The sequence below is a fragment of the Balaenoptera borealis genome (genome assembly GCF_965194805.1).
Source record: "Balaenoptera borealis genome assembly, chromosome: 8".
NCBI lineage: Eukaryota > Metazoa > Chordata > Mammalia > Artiodactyla > Balaenopteridae > Balaenoptera > Balaenoptera borealis.
In genome coordinates this window covers 114,603,034-114,622,790 of record NC_138865.1, presented here as the reverse complement: position 1 = coordinate 114,622,790, position 19,757 = coordinate 114,603,034, and the positions used below count along the sequence as shown (strand labels likewise).

Here is a 19,757-nt window from a genome sequence, read left to right as displayed (position 1 = left end):
CTTAACGGGCATCTAACACTGGACTGGATGCGGGGGATTCAGTGATGAACAAGAAAGCCTGGGGTCTCTCTCAGGAACTTACGGTCCTACCACCCAGGTTGTTGGAAGATCTAAAGTCAAGCAAGATAGGGACTTCCCTGGTGGTCCAGTGGTTAAGAATCCACCTTCCAATGCAGGGGACGTGGGTTCGATCCCTGGTCAGGGAACTAAGGTCCCACATGCCGCGGAGCAACTAAGCCTGCGCACCACAGGAAGAACCCACAGGCCACAACAAAGACCCGACGCCTCCAAAAAAAAAAAAAAAAAAAGAATGTGGTTTCACGAATAGAAATTATATAAAAAAATAAAGTCAAGCAAGATAATAACAGATAGGGAGGAGAAAGAACACCCCAAGAGAAGGCTGAGTGTCACGGGAGGGCAGAGGGAAGGCCGCTCACTTGTTATCCCCTCGGTCATGATGTCCGTCATCTTACAGCAGGAGGAAAGCATCCTCATGCTCAGCTGATCCACCACCAGCACCTGCAAACAAAGGGAACAGTTTACAGCCTGACGGGCACCTGCTACGATTATCTCCTCCGCTGACCCAGTCAGACTTCAGAAAGAGCTTAGCAACACAGAATTCTGAGTCATTAATGCTTCCTACGAGCCAGAAGTTTGCCGAGATACATGCTAGCTTTTATTTCCCCACCAAACCTAAGCTTCTAGGAGAGTTTGCTCTCGCTGATGTGACTTAATATTTTAAACTTAAAAAAATTAAAGTTTTTTCCATGACAAAGAAAATACTCATAAAAATGCGAAAGAAAAAAAAGAAAAAGAAAAAAATTCATCTACAGCATCCACACTTGGAGAAATTCATATTAGAGGGTGTTTTTTCAGGGCGTAAACTTTTTCTTAGTGGGAGAATGAACATAGTGCCACATTTACGGGGTGGAAGGAGAGGACTTCGTTGCAGACATCATCAGGATGGACCAGCACGTGTCATCCCGGGAGCGAACTCTATCTCAGTTCAGATGGGAAGAATAAGAATGTGCCGTCCTGGTCTAAAAGCTTCATACCTGCAATTCTTCAGCCAACCTTTCCTATCTCCATTTGGCCCACAGTGGAGAGAGGAAGCTAAAACAAAGCTATTTCTCCTATGCTTCTTCAAAGATAGAAACCCAGGCAACAGGTGCTGGAAAAATGTGGGCCTGAAAGCATCTTGCTGTAGCACGAGGGCCAATCAGTTTTCATTTTATGAGGCAGTTTCCTCAAGGTTAGTTTAAAATTCACATGTCCACAAGTCCATTACTGATGGGAAGCATAAGAGAGAAAGGCAGGCATAAAGAGTTCCCACCAGCTGGCCTCCCGCTCTGGGTATGAGGATGGATGCTTTGGCTAAAACGTAATCTCACGAGGCCAGGGTGAGACTTCAAAAGCCTCCTGGTACCAATCAGCTCTGCTGTTCCCAGGCCGGGTGAACTTCACTACAGGAAAACTCGGGAGCAAGAATGGTTGGCATAAGCCCTTCAACAACACACAGGGAAGTTCAAGTAAGATGGTGTGCTCTCCTGGTCATTGTAATGCCCGGCCCCAGACAACCAGATGGTCCTTCAAACACAGACTTCCTGGATGGAGGACAGCATGTTTCCGACTTGCATCACCCACTCCCGGAACCGAGGCCATAATCAATTAGACTGACTTAAATACGTGTTTCAGGTACATGACAGTTTCCAGCACTGCTCTCAATGTTAAATGAATAAACAAGCTTAGTTGTTTTGTCTTATGCAGCTACGGGCAGACGGGACAGGCCAGACGAGGGCTTTTCGGACTGCTGTGTGGGTTCCATGGACACGCTTTAGGGCCACCAGAGGGGCAAGAAGGGTCCCCTCTTGTCTCCCAGCAAGCAGAATAATTCCACCTTCTGCTTTATTCAGGTAAGATCTTGTCTGAATAAAAGAGTTCCACTTCTAGAATGCCTCACCAGGTGATCTTAAAGATAAGCTTTATGACCAAGAGATTTCCTAACCAGGATTGTATAAAATGGGAGGCACAGCAGATTACCTTTCTCTAGTCCAGAAGCTTTTGGTATCCTCTGGGCACAGCAAAGGTCCTCATTCCCCGCCTACATGCCTCTCCCCAACTCTACTCCATTCTTGTTTTTCCCCATGAACTCACCTTTAAGGTCATTAATTGTGCTTTTCTACTTACCTTCCACTCTCCCTTCTTCTTTACCTTCTTTATCACATCATGCATGATCTCTAAAAAAGGAGAGAAAAAGGAAGGAAGGACAGAAGGAGGAAGGGAAGGGGAGAGGGAGGAAAGGAGAGAGGGAAGGAGGAGGGAGGTGGAAGAAAAAACCTAATGTAATTTCAAGGACTTCCAACCCCTGCCTATTAGACGAGGTCATTTTCCCTCCACAGGCTTAGGTTCTCCTGAGTCATGCAATTGAACCAATCTGTCTACTGAGCCATAATCAATCCACCATAAAGACAGTTCTCTTCCTGCTTCCTTAATTCAGTAGTTCTCAAACTTTGTAGTCTCAGGACTCCTTTATACTGTTAAATATTGAGGACCCCAAAGAGTGCTTGTGTATGTGGGCAAATATCTACTGACATTACCTGTATTAGAAGTTAAACTGAGAAATTTTTAAAATATGTGTTAATTCAATTACAATAATAATAAACCCATTCTATGATAACATAGTTGCACTTCATTAAAATGCTATTTATATATTTTTTTTTTGGCTGCGTTGTGCAACTTTTGGGATCTCAGCTCCCTGACCAGGGATTGAACCTGGGCCATGGCAGTGAAAGTGCTGAGTCCTAACCACTGGACCACCAGGGAATTCCCAAAATGCTATTTATATTTTCCATAATAAAACAATTTTAGTGAGAATACTGGCATTGTTTTACATCTTTGCAACTCTCCTTAATGTCTGGCTTCGTAGAAGACAGCTGGGTTCTGCTTCTTAAATAACCTGCTGTGAATCATATAGCATCTGGAAAACTCCACTGTACGTTTGTGAGAGAATAAGAGAATGCAGATAACATCTTAGTCTTATTATGAAGATAGTTTTGACCTCGAATTCCCAAAAGGGTCTGGGGTTTGAGAACCACTGATTTAAGATAAGTGGGTAAAATGTTATGACAATACCCCAGGGCACATGAGCCCCCGTCAAGCTCCAAAAACAGATGTGAAGAGCAGTTGTGATATCTTTCCAACCCTGAGAACATCTGTGGGATGCTCTCACCCAAAAACAACACTTTTGTTAAGCCACAGTTTCTATAATGTCACACCACACACAAGTCTACCCGGTCACGGAGGATTCACAGGAAACAGCGCTCTGCTACTCTTTCTAAACCCAGATCATCCACAGGCCTGGAAGGACTCAAGGCTAAGAGCTGTCATTAGCAAGTGTGCTTCAAACATTTTAGGTCATTCTCCAGAGCACGATGGTTCCTGACTCTGCTTTTCACTAGCTACAATAATCTGATGTGTCATCAAAGTGTTCTAAAATTTTTAAGAGCTTCTTACCTGATTATAAAAAAATACGCACTCATTGCAGTAAACTTGGAAAACACAGAAAAGTATAAAGAAGAAAATATCATGTATTACTTGTATACTTGAAAAAAATCAAAAGGAAAAATCATTTGTAATCCTGCCAACCCAAAATGCATAATTAACATTTTAGTTTATTTTCTACTCGCTTTTCCCATGAACTTTTACATAGCTAACATCATGTTGTATATATAATTTCGTATTATGCTTTATTTCATTAAGAAAACTCATTTCTCCATGTTAATAAAAATGCTTCCTAGGATCTTAAATGCCTGCATAATAGTCCCTGGTTTAGTCAACAATTTTCCCAATAGCCATTTAGATTATTTCCCATGTTTCAGTGTGGTGAAAAACTGGGAACGTATATATCAAATAATAAGGCAGTGGTTAAGTCAATTAGGTTACATTTGTGCAATGGGTACTATGTACCCATTAGAAATAATGATATGGAAAATACCCACTCATTCACTCAATACCACTGTTTGCCAGTCACTGGACCCAGCACCAGGGATGAACAACAGCAGACATGGCACTGCTTCTTCGGAGCTTACACTCTAGTGACGGAAGCAGACAAAACAAAAGGGCAATCACGGCTTCTCACAAATGCTCTAAGGTAAATAAATAAGGGCCGTGGTAGAAAGGAAAATACCCAGTGTGGAGAGCTACCTTTAAGAGGGGATCAGAAGAAAAAAAGATGAAAAAAACCCAGAAAACAAAAACCAAACAAAAAAACAGGGAAAAAAAAAAAAAAAAAAAAAGGACTTCCCTGGCAGTCCAGTTGTTAGGACTCCACACTTCCACTGCAGGGGGCGCAGGTTCGATCCCTGGTTGGGGAACTAAGATCCTGCACGTGGTGGACAAAAAAAAAGGAGGGCGGGCTCAGGCACGGCCTCTCTGAGGAATACGCCAGCCAGTCAAAGGCTGGGAAAGGAGCATGGGGAGGCACAAAGGCTCGAGGTGGAAAAAGGAAAAAGAGCCTGACAGCTTCTGGGAACTGAAGCTGGTAGAAGCTGAGGCTGGAGGCCAGATCACAGGGGACCTTGACGGGAGGATGATTTTATCTGAAGGGCACCGGAAAGCCACCGAGGGTAGGGACGTCATCTGATGTGCTGTAGAGATGAGATTGGAGGGGGGCAAGAACTGAAGCAGAAGTACAGTCAGGACGCCTTCTCAAGGGCCCATCCATGGCTGGTGGCAGTGGACATGGCGAGAAGAGGGTAAATTTGATATCTATTTGGACGTATAGCCAACAGGGCTAGCTGCTGAATTGGGTGTGGGGGAAAAGTAAAGAAAGGAAACAGATAACTCCTAGCTTTTTGGCTTAAACAAAGAAATTGATGTAGAGACACAAAAGATTTAGAGGGAGGAAAGAACTGATCTGTAGGAGAATACCGAAAATCCTTTTTTGATTAAAGATTGAGATGGCTAAGAGACGTCCGAGGGGAGATACAGCGTAGCTGGAGCTTGAAAGACTGACCTTTAGCTACAGTTTAAAATCTGGGCATTATTACTACATAGAGGTAAGGTTGGAGAAAATCCCAAATGCTTGTAGGACCAGTAAGATGGGATGGAAACACGGTCTTTATTGACAAGCATTCTTGTGAAATAATAAGGATGAAGCCAGTTTAAAATGGGTGATGAGGAAGACAGACTCAGACTATCTAGACAACTTTTTCAAGAGGTTTTCCTATAAGGTAGCAGAGAAAAGTAAGAAAGCTAGACAGGGTAGACAGAGAATGTGAAATCAAGGAAGGGATTTTCTTTTTTTTTTTTTTGAAATGAAAGCTTTTCTTCAGTTATTTTTACTTAATACTAATTCTTTTTTTTTTAAATTTATTTATTTTTTATTTATTTATTTTTGGCTGTGTTGGGTCTTCGTTGCTGCACGCGGGCTTTCTCTAGTTGTGGCGAGCAGGGGCTACTCGTCGTTGCGGTGTGCGGGCTTCTCACTGCGGTGGCATCTCTTTGTTGCAGAGCACAGGCTCTAGGCACATGGGCTTCAGTAGTTGTGGCTCGCGAGCTCAGTAGTTGTGGCTCGTGGGCCCCAGAGCGCAGGCTCAGTAGTTGTGGCGCACGGGCTTAGTTGCTACAAGGCATGCAGGATCTTCCCGGACCAGGGCTCGAACCCGTGTCCCTTGCATTGGCAGGAGGATTCTTAACCACTGTGCCACCAGGGAAGTCCTTTGTTTTTTTAAGATGTGAGAAATTAGATCTTTTTTTTTTTTTTTTTTTTGGCCACGCTGTGCGGCTTGTGGGATCTTTGTTCCCTAACCAGGGATCCAACCTGGGGCCCTGGCAGTGAGAGCACGGAGTCCTAACCACTGGACCACTGGGGGATTCCCAATTACAGCATTTTAAAAAAATGGTATTGGCGATAAACCAAAAGAGAGGGGGAGATTGATGATGCAGGAGAGAGGACGGATCATTCAAAGACTGAGGTCCCTGAGGAGGAGGAAGGGGCTGGGGTCTGAGACACAGGAAGAGAGCCTGACCTGGGATAGGAGGCAGGGCACCAGGTCCACCCGGTGGGGGGAGGCAGGGGACCAATGGTGGGCTGAAAGAGTGGTGGCAGAGCGGAGGGGCTTCCTCATTAGAAACGAGGTCACTGGCTCAGAGTAGGGACAGTGGTGCTGTATATGGAAGGTTTGAAGAAAGATGGTATCACACATCTTCCCAAAGATTGGGAAAGCGCATATCCTTTTAGTTCCCTGACATACAGGGATCAAACCTGCTTCCCTGCAGTGGAAGCACAGTGTCTTAACCGAGGGATCACCAGGGAAGTCCCGAAAGGGGATTTCCTACAGAGATGTTTTAGCATTTCTCAACAGTTTTAAGGGCTAATTTGAGGTCCACGACCATAAATTTAAAGTAAAACCAGGCAGCTCAGTTGTGTGATTTTCTTTTTTCTGCCCCAGTAATGTTTGATTGTCCAGGTGTATGCCAGAAAGGAAAGAAAAGTTGGTTTCAACTAGGGTTAGAGTTTCCCCAGGTGAATACAACAGAGGGAGAAAATATTCAAAATACATGGCTCTGGGAAAAAGGTAGGCTACAACTATTTTTTAAAGGATAGGGCTTCCCTGGTGGCGCAGTGGTTAAGAATCCACCTGCCAATGCAGGGGACACAGGTTCGAGCCCTGGTCTGGGAAGATCCCACACGCCGCAGAGCAACTAAGCCCGTGCGCCACAACTACTGAGCCTGTGCTCTAGAGCCTGTGAGCCACAACTACTGAGCTCGTGTGCCACAACTACTGAAGCCCATGTGCCTAGGGCCTGTGCTCTGCAACAAGAGAAGCCACCGCAATGAGAAGCCCATGCACTGCCACGAAGAGTAGCCCCCGCTTGCCGCAACTAGAGAAAAGCCCTTGCGCAGCAATGAAGACCCAACGCAGCCAAAAATAAATAAATAAAACTAAAGAAAAAGGATATATGCATAGGAAAAAGTAGAAAATTTTAATCAAAATGCTATTTTTGTGTGGTAAGATTATGATCAATCTTTTAAGTGCCAATTTGTGCCTTCCTATGTCCTCCCAAGCTTTTTACGTTGAGCATGTATTAGGTATTATAATAGGAAAAATGCTCTGAAAGTAATGTCAGTGAACATCTTTGTGCCCAGGGCTTTTCTTTGCGCAAATTATTCTGTTAGGAGAGCTTTCTGGGTATGGAATGAATAGGTAAAGAGTATAAATATGCTGGGCTCTTGGTAAATTCTGCTGAATTATTTTCCAAAAACACAATTTACACCCCCATCAGTACTCTGAGTGGCTCTCCAAAATAACATACTAACTGATAAAATAATACCTTGAGGTTTGTTTGCTAACATGACAGTGGAAAAATGGTATATTTCACTGTCTTTTTTGTATTATCGAGGAAGAACATGTTCCCTTTTTTTTTTTTTTTTTGCCACTACACACAATTAATTTAAATTCACTGACTTTAAATTCAAGTCACCTTTTGATAGGGGAAGACAGAGATATAATCAGAAAATCAAAACAAGGATCACAAGTCCTAAAGACTGGGAATACTGCTGCAGGTTCAAGCCTTCTTGCCTAGTGATTCCTGTTCCAAAATTCTCAGGGCCTGTATTTGTTGTGGGCATTGTTGTCAGCCAATTCTAATCCTGCCCTACATTTTTCTAATCCAATACCGAAAAGGAAACAAGGATTAGAGCCCATTTTAGCATTAAGAATCAAGTAGGTTGGGCTACTTCCTCACAAATAAGCCCTGACAATCACATTTCAACTCCCTTATAAGTCCTCTTTGTGTGGAGAGAAACAATAAAGCCTTCTGAAGCTGGTGCAGCCAGAGGATCTTATTTCTGCATTCCAAGCCATGTATATCTACAGCCAAAATGTCCGCTCCACCACCACCTAGCCTGTGTATACGGGGCAGCTTCAGCTTCTCTATAATCGTGAGGACCGTAGCCCTGGTGGACTCTGCTTCCCTCATGGCCAAAAGGCAAGAAAGCAGATTCCTTCCCAACCACATCCTGGGTAACTCCCAAACTCAACAAGTCCCTCCCAAGTCCTGAGAAACACAGCAGGTGGTCCAGATTATCTGGGACACCTTCAGATGCACCCAGTATACCAACTGGAGTCCCAAAGCGCAGGCTCTAGGGATAGCTGCAAAGCCCTCCCCCGCCCCCTGCCCCCCCGGGGAGCCCTACCCTTACCGCCCTGGCACCCATGACTGCCCTCGGCAGTGACACATGTCAGGGAACCTAAGCCCATGGCACACCAGAACATCTGAAATAGCATGACTAATACTAGATGGGCTGGAAGCTTGGGAGAAGTGGGAGCATCACCAAAGTCCTCAAAACCACAGGGGATTCCAGTATCCTGTGCTCTGTAGTCCCAGAGCTCCATGCTGCCCTGACACATGCACCAGGAGTCTGGTGCCCAGACACCAGAATGAGAAGTGCCTCCGCTCTGCTGAGGGATTTAAGGGAGTGTGAACTCAGGCCACAACTGCCTTCCTCTTTGACTGAAATTCCCTTTCACAGCACAGGGAATTTCTAGTTATTCCAGCTCAATAGTGGCAGTTCTTCTGAAAGGCACCCTCTTAAATAAACCCCATTTGTGTGAGGGTATAAGGCTAGTTACTCAGGCAAAGGTCACTCCCACCCTCAAGATTAAGAAAAAATGCCGAGGGAAGCACTAAAGTTAGATAGACCAGGGAAAATCCAGGTTCAGGCATTTGTTAGCTGTGGACCTTGAGCAAGTGTAAAACGTTTTAGGCTTCAGTTTTCTCATCTGCAAAATAAAAATTATAATACTTTAATGACCAGTTATGAAGGTTAACGAGACAATATGCCTGGTAAGGTGTCTGGCACATACGAGGCACTAAATAAAAGGCACCCATTGTGATGTCACTATAAAAACATGTTATTCATACAGACAAGGAAATAAGAAAATTACAACACATCACTTCCACCAATCAAGATTTTTAATATAATGTAAAAATCCTATTAAAAAGAAATACATATTTAAAATACAGTTTTAAAATAATCACAAAAATATTTAGATCTCAAACTCTACGGGTATTTAACCAAAAACTTCTAAACTTCTCTGACCCACAATAAACATGTGAATACTCTTTGGAATAACGGCACCGATGTGCCAATGTATATAAATCTTAAATGTAAATGTAAAATTGAACAGAGGAACCCTTATACCACTTCTGAGGAGACAGAGAGTCACCTCTGTTTACCTAAGAAGAGATGCATTAATGCTGAAGCACAAGTCGGAGCCCCCAGAAAGTAAGATATTTCATGTCACAACACAGACACAGGACTGTATTTTTAAGTTGCTATTACTTAACATCGTTCTGAGAATTCACTTAGACCAGAAAAGAAAACAAGGTATAATATTGGTAAGAAGGATACAGAGTTACCTGCCTGCAGAAATCATGGGAATCAACTGAAAAACTATTAGAAACATTAAAACCTTTAGTAAGGTGGCAGATACAAAATAAACACATGCAAACCAAGAGGACTTTCACATGTCAACAGTAACCAGACTCTAGGAAGGCAGCTCCACTGTTTCCCGGTGCATCCGGGGCTGGGACTCCATGCCCTGTCGATTCTACTCTACACGCTGCTGGTAATTCTGCTCTGAAGCAACAGCAAGCCTGTTCCTCTTTCCCTGACGGCAATTCAGATACCTGAGGAGGGCAACCAAGCCTCTTTGAATGTCTTGCTCTGTGCTGAAGATCCTCCTTGCTAACAAACAAATGCATCTCCCTAGGTGGAATAAGTAAAGGCTACACAAAACAGGAGGAAATGGTTCAAATACTTGAAAAAAAGCCTTCCCAGTACTCTCAAGGTCCTTGCCTTAGAGAGACCCATGTACACAGAAACTACCGGCAACTAACTACAAACCACTTTAATTTTTTGCCTTATGATGTTTTTAATAATATAGAAGTAGCACATTCTTGTTGAAAAATTAACAATAGAGAGCTGTATAGTTACAAAGTGAAATTTCCCTCCTTACCCCCACTCTTGAGGGGAAACAACCCCTCAGGGTTTAGGGGGCAGCCTTCCAGATCCTTTTCCACACACACACAGGCAAGCGTGGGATTGTAAACACATAAACCCATGGCTCCTTGGCAGAGGCCTGGGGAAGTAAAATAACTTTCAATGATTCTACTTCTTTGGTGTTTAAGAACACTTATATTTTTGTGCATGGTGTCAGGGAGTGTTCTAATTTCATACTTTTACATGTATCTGTCCAATTTTCCCAGCACCACTTACTGAAGAGGCTGTCTTTTCTCCACTGTATATGCTTGCCTCCTTTATCAAAGATAAGGTGACCATATGTGCGTGGGTTTATCTCTGGGCTTTCTATCCTGTTCCATTGATCTATATTTCTGTTTTTGTGCCAGTACCAAACTGTCTTGATTACTGTAGCTTTGTAATATAGTCTGAAGTCAGGAAGCCTGATTCCCCCAGCTCCATTTTTCTTTCTCAAGATTGCTTTGGCTATTCGAGGTCTTTTGTGTTTCCATACAAATTGTGAAATTTTTTGTTCTAGTTCTGTGAAAAATGCCAGTGGTAGTTTGATAGGGATTGGAAGCAGCCGCATAGCACAGGGAGGTCAGCTCGGTGCTTTGTGACCACCTAGAGGGGTGGGATGGGGAGGGTGGGAGGGAGGGAGATGCAAGAGGGAAGAGATATGGGAACATATGTATACGTATAACTGATTCACTTTGTTACAAAGCAGAAACTAACACACCATTGTAAAGCAATTATACTTCAATAAAGATGTTTAATAAAAAAAAAAAAAAAAAAGAACACTTATATTGGAAAGAACTTCAGAGACCATCTAAGGCCAGAGTCTAGGTCCCTCATTTTCGGATTGAGATGCTCCTGGAAAACACAGCCATCTGTAGTGGGAAAGGCCACCGACTGGTCTCTCTAGAGTGAGCAGAAATAGGTCTCTGGATCCCCATCCAAACGCTCTTTCCACTACACATACTGTCTCTCAGACACCAGCAAGGACTGGACTCTGCACTTGAACCTGGGTGTGCGTTTCTTTGTTATATTGCAATGATCACCTTGACAAAGTAAAGCAAAATAACTCTGATGGGTTTTGGAGCCAGATGGTTAAGGTTCAAATCCCTGCTCCTCCACTTACTAGCTGTGACTTTGGACAAGTTATTAAATCTGTGTCACATTTTCCCCATCTATAAAATGGGGATGGCCACACATGCCTCACAGAGTTATTGTGAGGATTAAATGATTTAATGTGTGTAAAGCACTTAGTTCAGTCTTAGAATGGTACTTAGCACTGTTGGCTACCACCAGCACCATCGGCATCTATTTTAAAGGTATCTGACCTTCCTAATAAGGGAGAACCCAGTGATTTTTAATTGGTTTCTTATTGCTCCTCCATGGAGTTTGTGATGTGTCTCCCGTTCTCCCGTTTGTTTCTCTCCATTCAACAATGATGACTTATTGAACACCTGCTATGAGCCAGACATCCTTCCAGGCACTGGAAAGACCACGATGAACAAGCTAAACAAGATTCCTGCCCTTAAGGTGCCTATACCTGATGTGGAGGGGAGAGAGAGCCAATACACACAGGAGACAAATAAGATCATTCTGGAGAGTGATAAGTGCTCAGACGAAATTTTAAAGATTAATGAACTAGAATGTGGCGGGGGTATGGGAGAAGGTCCTCTGGGGAGGTGATGAGGAGGAACTAACCCAGTGAAGATCTGGGGGGAGAGTTCTCCAGGCATAGGAAGAGCAGGTGCGAAGTCCCCAAGCCAGGATCAAGGATGGGACAGTCTAGGAACAGAGAGACTCAGCAAGCTCAGAAGAGGAGAGAGTGGCCCAGGCTGGTCTTTAAGGTAGCAACAACTGGCTGAGGACTCCACAAGTCACCCACTGTATTCGGTTCCTTGAACACTAAGCCTCATTCATTCACCTTCAAACATGACAACTCCCTCCCCCTCCCTGTACCCACCCTCCTGCCCTGTCTCTGGCATCTGGCATAAAATAATGATTCAGCAAATGCCCGCAGGATGAATGAACCCCCTGAGTGGCACAGCTAAGCAGTGCTTGCTGGGAGTGAAACGGGCAGTTCTGTTCAAGGCTGAGTGAGGTGACCCCACCCAGGAGCTCTCCTCAACCTCCCACACCCCCCTCCTGGGGCCACCACTCTCCTGACACCCACCCCCCAAGATTCAGAACCCCCAGTTCAAAAGTCTCAGAGACTCTTTCACAGGGATTGCTGGGGAGAGAGCTCTCTCTATTCTTGAGGAACATGACAGGTAAACTATGGCTATTCTGGCCAGTCCAAGTTCGCAAGCCAGAAGGATCTAGAAATGTTTTCCCTTTAACTCTGCTTATTCAAATTCAGTGAGGAGTGTGGTATTATGTGAAGGTACAGATACAAATGCTCATATCCAAAGTTTCTGCTATCCTAGCATTTCTCTATATGCTTAATTTTTAACCAGTGTCTGAGATACCAACAGCCTTAGCCAAAATACTTTTAAAAGCTCTTATTAAAGAAAAAACTCAATCAATAATTTAGTCCCAATAAGGAAAAAGTACCCACATTTATTCAAGACTTACTATATGGAATACATTGTCCTATACATTTTCCACGTATCCTCTCATTTAAAGCTCACGGTAACCCTCAGAGATTAATATTATAATCACTCCCATTTTACAAAGGAGGAAACTGAGGCCCAGAGAAGTGAAGTGTCTAGCAATTGCACAATAAAATGCCCATAACCACGTGAAGTCTATGGAGGACATTAAAAAATATATATAAATCAATTTCTTGATCTCCAAGAATTTGCAGTCCTGTTTGGGAAAGCAGACATTACTCCTGAAGCATAAAAGTCATCAGACCCCTCACACAGTGCTGGTGGGAATGTAAAATGGTGCAGCCGCTTTGGGAAACAGTCTGACAATTCTTCAAACAGCTAAATGAAGAGCTACCTATGATTCAGCAATTCCACTGCTAGGTATAAGCCCAAGAGAAATGACAACACAGGTCTACATGAAAACTTATACACGAATGTTTACAGCAGCATTATTCATAATAGTCAAAAAGTAGAAACAACCCAAATGTCGATCAACCTGATGAATAAATAAATGTGGAATATTCAGACAATGCAATATTAGCCATAAAAAGGAACGAAGTACTGAGACATGTAACAACATGTATGAATTTTTAAAATGCTGTCAAAGAAGCCAGTCACCAAGGACCACAGATTGTGTGATTCCAATTACATGAAATGCCCAGAATATGCAAATCTGTAGAGGTAGAAAGTAGGTTAGGGGACTTCCCTGGTGGCGCAGTGGATAAAACTCCACTCCCAATGCAGGGGACATGGGTTCGTTCCCTGGTCTGGGAAGATCCCACGTGCTGTAGAGCAACTAAGCCCGTGCGCCACAACTCCTGAGCCTGCGCTCTAGAGCCCGTGAGCCGCAACTACTGAGCCCATGCACCACAACTACTGAAGCCCACGCGCCTAGAGCCCGTGCTCCGCAACAAGAGAAGTCACTGCAATTTGAAGCCTGCGCACTGCAATGAAGAGTAGCCCCCACTCGCCACAACTAGAGAAAGCCCACGTGCAGCAGCGAAGACCCAATGCAGCCAATAAGTAAATAAATAAATAAATAAATAAATAAATAAAAAGAAAGTAGATTAGATTAGGGGACTTCCCTGGTGGTGCAGTGGATAAGACTATGTGCTCCCAATGCAGGGGGCCCAGGTTCGATCCCTGGCCCCAACGAGCCCACGTGCTACAACTTAGACCCAGTACAACCAAATAAATAAATAAATATTAAAAAAAAAAAGAGTTCACATACCACAACTAAGGAGCTGGTGAGCCACAACTAAGGAGCCCACCTGGTGCAACTAAACATAAATAAATAAATAAATAAATATTTTTTTAAAAAAGGGGGGGGATTAGTAGTTGCCTAAGCTGGGGTATGGGGGAGTTGGGAGTGATGTCTAAGGAGTATGGAGTTTCTTTTTGGGGTAATGAAAGTGTTCAAAAATGGATTGTGATGATGGATGCACAATTCTGTGAATATACTGAAAGCCACTGAATTGTACACTTTAAATCATTGAATGGTATAATGTGTGAATTATATCTCAAGGAAGCTGTTTTTAAAAAGTCATCAGAAAAAATAAAAAAGTCATCAGAGAATTTTATATGAAAACTTGTAACTCAAATAACAAATGCAATTTTGCTTAGTATGGAACTGTTCCATAGCGTCTTCATCTGAAGACAGGTACTCTGGCTTATCCCTATAAAATATGTTATCTAAAAGTATAGCTTAATATAGTTTTGTATCTAAACTGTACTTTGCAAAAGTGAGAGAGACCAAAATAGAGACCTCAAATTGTCAGGCACGGGGCAAGAACAGGGTACCACTCCCTATAAACTGCTGAATGACAATTGCTTAATCTGAGAATGTTTCCAATGAAGTTTGCTTTTTGGGGTGGGTGGGAAAGGGAGAGAAGGGAGGAGGTCACAAGCGTTAGAATGCGTGGAGATGGGTGAACGATGGCTTGGTTGCGTTGCCCTGGTGAGCACACCCAGACGTTGCATAAGACGCAAATGTCCAAAACTTGGACTGCTGCCAACATCTGAGGGGAGTGATGATAAATGCCTGCTATCTGAGAAACCAAAACTTAACCTCAGACCCATAAAGATGCTGGACAGTATTACAGGAATGACAATTCACTTTCTCTTTCATGGGAAATCCTCATTTTCGATCTTCCTTTCCCCCTCTTTCATAAGATTTATAGTCAAAAGGTTAAGGAGCTAGAAGCTCTCTAAAACAAAGCCTCCTGGACCTTGGAACTTTGATTAGTAGAAAGAAAATCTCAACCTGGAGACAAAAAGAGGTTAGAGATAGGAGTTTCCGGTTGTACTTTAGATGCAACAGTCACTTCCCCTCAGCTCCAAAAGAGCTATTTTCTTCTTCCTAAGATTGCCTACAACATGGATAAAAGGAGCTGTGAAGTTACCAAATATACACAAATAGAAAAATCAATCAAAAATGGGATCCAAAACAATTCATCTCTTCTTCAAATCAATAGCTTATAATAGTAAATACTATTCGGTTATATTAATATTTTGAAACAAAAAGACCAAAGACAAAAAAAAAAATGGTGAAGTGGCCATTAATCTTCCAGGACAGAAAGCACCTTTTCTCATAAGCATTGTTGAATAAGACTCTTTTTTTTAAAGAAAAGAGTCTAGAATGAGGGCCATTTTTGTACAAGATAGTGATAAGCATGCAGTTATTTGGGAAGCATTTTACATTTGAGAAACAGAGAGGGAGAGGGAAAGAGAGAGAGAGAGAAAGAAAACACACTGCCCTCATGCATTACCAACAGCAGCCGACCTTATCTGTTAATATTCCATTTCAGCTGCCAGCTTGTACCTGTTTCTCTCCAAAAACCCTGTCCTCTTCCTATATAGACTCCATGACGACTGCAGCAATTCCTCTTCGAACTGCAGAAATGGAGAATAGCTATCTATCTAGATCCTGGCAGGAACCCAAGATGTGGCCAGTATCTTAAATTGGTACACGTAGCAGTGAATGGCTCCAAATCATATTTCTTGACTTAAATGGGAGTTTCCCTAAGTACTAAAGGGTTAGGGAAAATACACTTTGGAAAAAAGGGGAAAAGAGTGTTTCATATAATTCCAGAAACCCAGAGCAGACAAAACATGGTCTAGTCTAGTGGTTCTCAAAGGGGAGTGATTTTGCCCACCCCCAACCCCTCCCAGGGACAATCAGCAATGTCTAGAGGCGTTTTTGATCGTCATGATTGGAGGGTGCGATGGGCATCTAGTGGGGAGAGGCCAGGCATGCTGCTAAACATCCTACAACGCACAGGCTCATACAGCCCCAGATGTTAACAGTGCTGAGGCTGAGAAACCCTGATCTAGTCCATTTTATAAAGAAACTGAATCTCAGAGAGATCAAGTAACTTGTCCACGGGAGCGGTGGTAGAAATCACCTTACTTCCAAGGTCCAAGATTCTGACCAGCCCAATCTGTTCTGCTCTAGGATTTAACTTGCTACACGTCTTCAGGTCTCAGATATTTAAAAATGTGTAATCTCACACAGCATGACAAGGCCACAAGCTCAAGCCCCCTCTGGAAGCGTCAATGCAGCCATTCAATAGGTGTCCAACTGACATAAGACAAAAGCCTCGGGGAAGCTTCCAGAAGGCAGGAAGTACTCCCCACACACACACGGCCCAACACACACAAAGGTCTAATTTCAGGAGGGCTGCTGCCTTTTCCCAAATCCAGGGAACTGGTTACAATAAGATGCCAGGAAAAGAAAACATCCTGTTGGGATTTGGGCTCAGGATCAAGCACAGGAAGAGGGTGGAGCCCCAAAGAGAAGAAACATTGAAAATCCAGAAGAAATGGCTGAGTTTGTGCAAATTTTCACCAAATATACAGACTGAGTGATCTTCTCAAGTCAGCCTTCCATACTCTAGAGAACAGATTTTGCTTTTTATGTTTTCAAATTGGCTTATTGGTTCTGCAATCCCGTTATTTTTTGTTTTCCGTTGCCTTGGCTGGGCTAGCCTGCTTTCCACTTCGTTCTGTTATTTCACATTACGTCCCACTTGAACTCTTGGTTCATCATTTTTATGTTTGAGAGTGATTTAAATTGTTTTCCCTGTACCTGTCTTCTTCCAGAATAAATCCTTTACCTGAGCCTTTATGCCATGCTTCTGTCATTTTTCCATATCAAATGTTTACAAAGTTCCTGTACAAAGTTTTTTTTTCCTGCTTTAATCACCCAGACCGGAGGCAATTCTCTCTGGCCGTCTATATGTATCAAAATGCATAGGTGGGCTATTGCCCCCTCCTCATTTACCTAGGCATTATTTGAACATTGCCCTCAGAATATGAGTTGGTTCTGTGTTGGGACAGTGGCCTTTGCCCAGACTTCCGCTAGGGGATGGGTACGGGAGAACTGACTGGTGAAATCTGTCTCTCCAAACTGTATAATTTAGCAAAAAGTTCTGGGCCAAAGACCAGTCCACTGAGGGTGTATACTGGAATCTAGGAGGGGATACCCAGTATCAGAAACAACGACCTTGGGCTTCACTTGATTTCCTGCTTCAGAGTGTACTAATGAGCTAATTCAGCATGAAATTCCTGGATTTGGGATGTCCCAAATATTTTTTAACCTGCCTCTGTCTAATCAGGCTTTTGTTTGCTGCCAAGACAATGAGCCCTAGGGCTCTAGAAGACTGTTTCCATTCTCCTTTCAGCAAGCAAGCAAGAAAAAAGTGGCCCCAAAAGCCTGTTGTTTTGCTATAAGAAACTAGGCAAACTAGGGTGTGGTGGTCCCCAGCCTTTGGCTGGTGGCCACTCTCCCACACCGTCCCCCCACCCCCCATCTTCTTGGAATGCAGTTCTTACAAAAGATAAAGTCTTAGTTTTAAATGCTGAGTCTTATTTTCTACAATTGATGTGTGGTAACTGACTCAGCAGGCCTGGGAAAGTTGAATCCATCTGAAGTGGAATCCTAAGCCAGCAGCAGGGAACACTGAAAACCCATTAAGTGTACATGGTAGAATCCTCAACAGTTTCAGGAGCTGGCAGTGCCAGGTACCTCTGGAACTTAAAAGAGTGGGAGAAGGTATAAGGCATGTTGGTAGAAAGGAATTTAAGAAGCAGGTACATCTAGATCCCTTGTCCCACTTCCCGTCACTGGGTGAATAGCCTCCCAACACAGAAGAACACTAAAAGTTTCCTCCTCAGAGTGTAGTGTGTACAGGACCCCTGGACTGGGCACAGGAGTCCAGTCCGGGCCTGTGAATCTCACCTTGAAAACAGAGGGACAAATGGCTATACGTATGGATTGTTGAGAACTACCCTCCATCCCTTGGCCCTTTTCTTCCACTCAGACCCCAGAATTCTGGCAGCCAGACCTTCACCTCCAAGGAGGAAGAGACTTCTCTGGGGAATGGAGCCCAAGAAGAAAAACCCAAAGATACTGACCTTGGGGATTCCCCAAGAAACAGCCCACCCAGATCAGGCCCATCCACAAGGTTGGAGCTCCCAATCCGTGTCTACGTCTCTCATTTTTAGTCACAGCAGCTAGCCAGGGTTTGCTATACATCTGAGAAACTTCCTATATGGAAAATAGAGACCAAAACAAATGAAACAACAACAAAAAAGCATGGAGGAAACAGACTATACAGAGTTTTGTTTTGCTTTTTTAAAGATAGAGACATAAAAGAAGATACCACATCCATGAAACAATAATAGAGAGCTATAAAAAAGAAAATTTCAGAGAGCTATTATAAAATTTTAAAGAACATGACAGCAGAAATTTTAAATTAAATAGGAGGGTAAGGCAAGAAATAACAAGTGTTGGCAAGGATGTGGAGAAAAGGAAACCCTAATACAAATTTGATGGGAGTGTAATAAATCAGTGCAGGCACTATAGAAAGCAGTATGGAGAATCCTCAAAATATTTTTAATATTAGATGTTAATTTAATATTTAATTAGTTTATAAATTAATATTTAATATTAAGAACACAACAACTATATGATCCAGCTATTCCACTTCTGGTTATTTTTTTTTTGAATATTTCAAAAGTATTTATTCTTGGGGAGTCTACTGCTAAGTAACACTGAATTCTCTTCTATGGAATATTTTGATATATTTATATTTTTCAGTTAAATATAAACCTTAATTTTTTTTTCAAGTTCTTTGACACTTTATAAGAATTGCCTCTCCTCCAATTCCTTTTTTTCTTTTTTGACGTTTGAAAAGCTCTATAATAGTGAAATGATGGTTTTAAAAATTTGCATAAGTCATATCCAGTCATGGCTCATGTTTTCCTTAATATACGTTCTACGTTAGCATCAAACCAATGCAATAAAAACTCATTAATCCAAGCCCCATTCATTTTAAAGTCAATCCCCACTAATGACCTCTTATTTCTGCTTCTGTTTCTTTCCTCTCACCTAGAATTCCTTTTTTTTTTAATTTTTGAATTTTATTTTATTTATTTATACAGCAGGTTCTTATTAGTTATCCATTTTATACATATTAGTGTATACATGTCAATCCCAGTCTCCCAATTCATCACACCAGCACCGCCCCCCCGCCACTTTCCCCCCTTGGTGCCCATATGTTTGTACTATATGATCCATATACTTCTGGGTATTTAACCAAAGAATACAAAAACGCTAATTCGAAAAGATATATGCACCCCCAAGTTCAATAACAGCATTATTTACAATAGCCAAGATATGGAAACAACCTAAGTGTCCACTCTATTAACAGATGAATGGATAAAGAAGATGTGGTTAATCAACTACCCTCCAATAAAAACTAATTAAAAAAAATAAAATTAAGAATCCGCCTGCCAATGCAGGGGACACAGGTTCGATCCCTGGTCTGGGAAGATCCCACATGCCGCGGAGCAGCTAAGCCCGTGTGCCACAACTACTGAGCCCATGTGCCACAGCTACTGAGCCCGCGCGCTACAACTACTGAAGCCCACGCACCCTAGGGCCCACACGCCACAACTACTGAGCCCATGTGCTGCAACTACTGAAGCCCGCACGCCTAGAGCCTGTGCTCCACAACAAGAGAAGCCACTGCGATGAGAAGCCCACACACCACAACAAAGAGTAGCCCCGACTGGCTGAAACTAGAGAAAGCCTGCGCGCAGCAATGAAGACCCAACGCAGCCAA

General features: G+C 42.9%; 1 protein-coding gene across 2 annotated transcripts in view; it reads right to left on the bottom strand.

Moving 5' to 3' along the window:
- Nucleotides 1-19,757, bottom strand: part of STXBP1 (syntaxin binding protein 1) — a 69,974-nt gene that overhangs the window by 33,451 nt on the left and 16,766 nt on the right. For both annotated transcript variants that reach the window (XM_082402659.1, XM_082402660.1), the window contains exons 2-3: nt 2,188-2,237; nt 438-519 (exon numbers count right to left, since the gene is read on the bottom strand). In XM_082402659.1, coding sequence (XP_082258785.1) covers nt 438-519; nt 2,188-2,237 — 132 coding nt within the window. The remainder of the gene's footprint in view (nt 1-437; nt 520-2,187; nt 2,238-19,757) is intronic.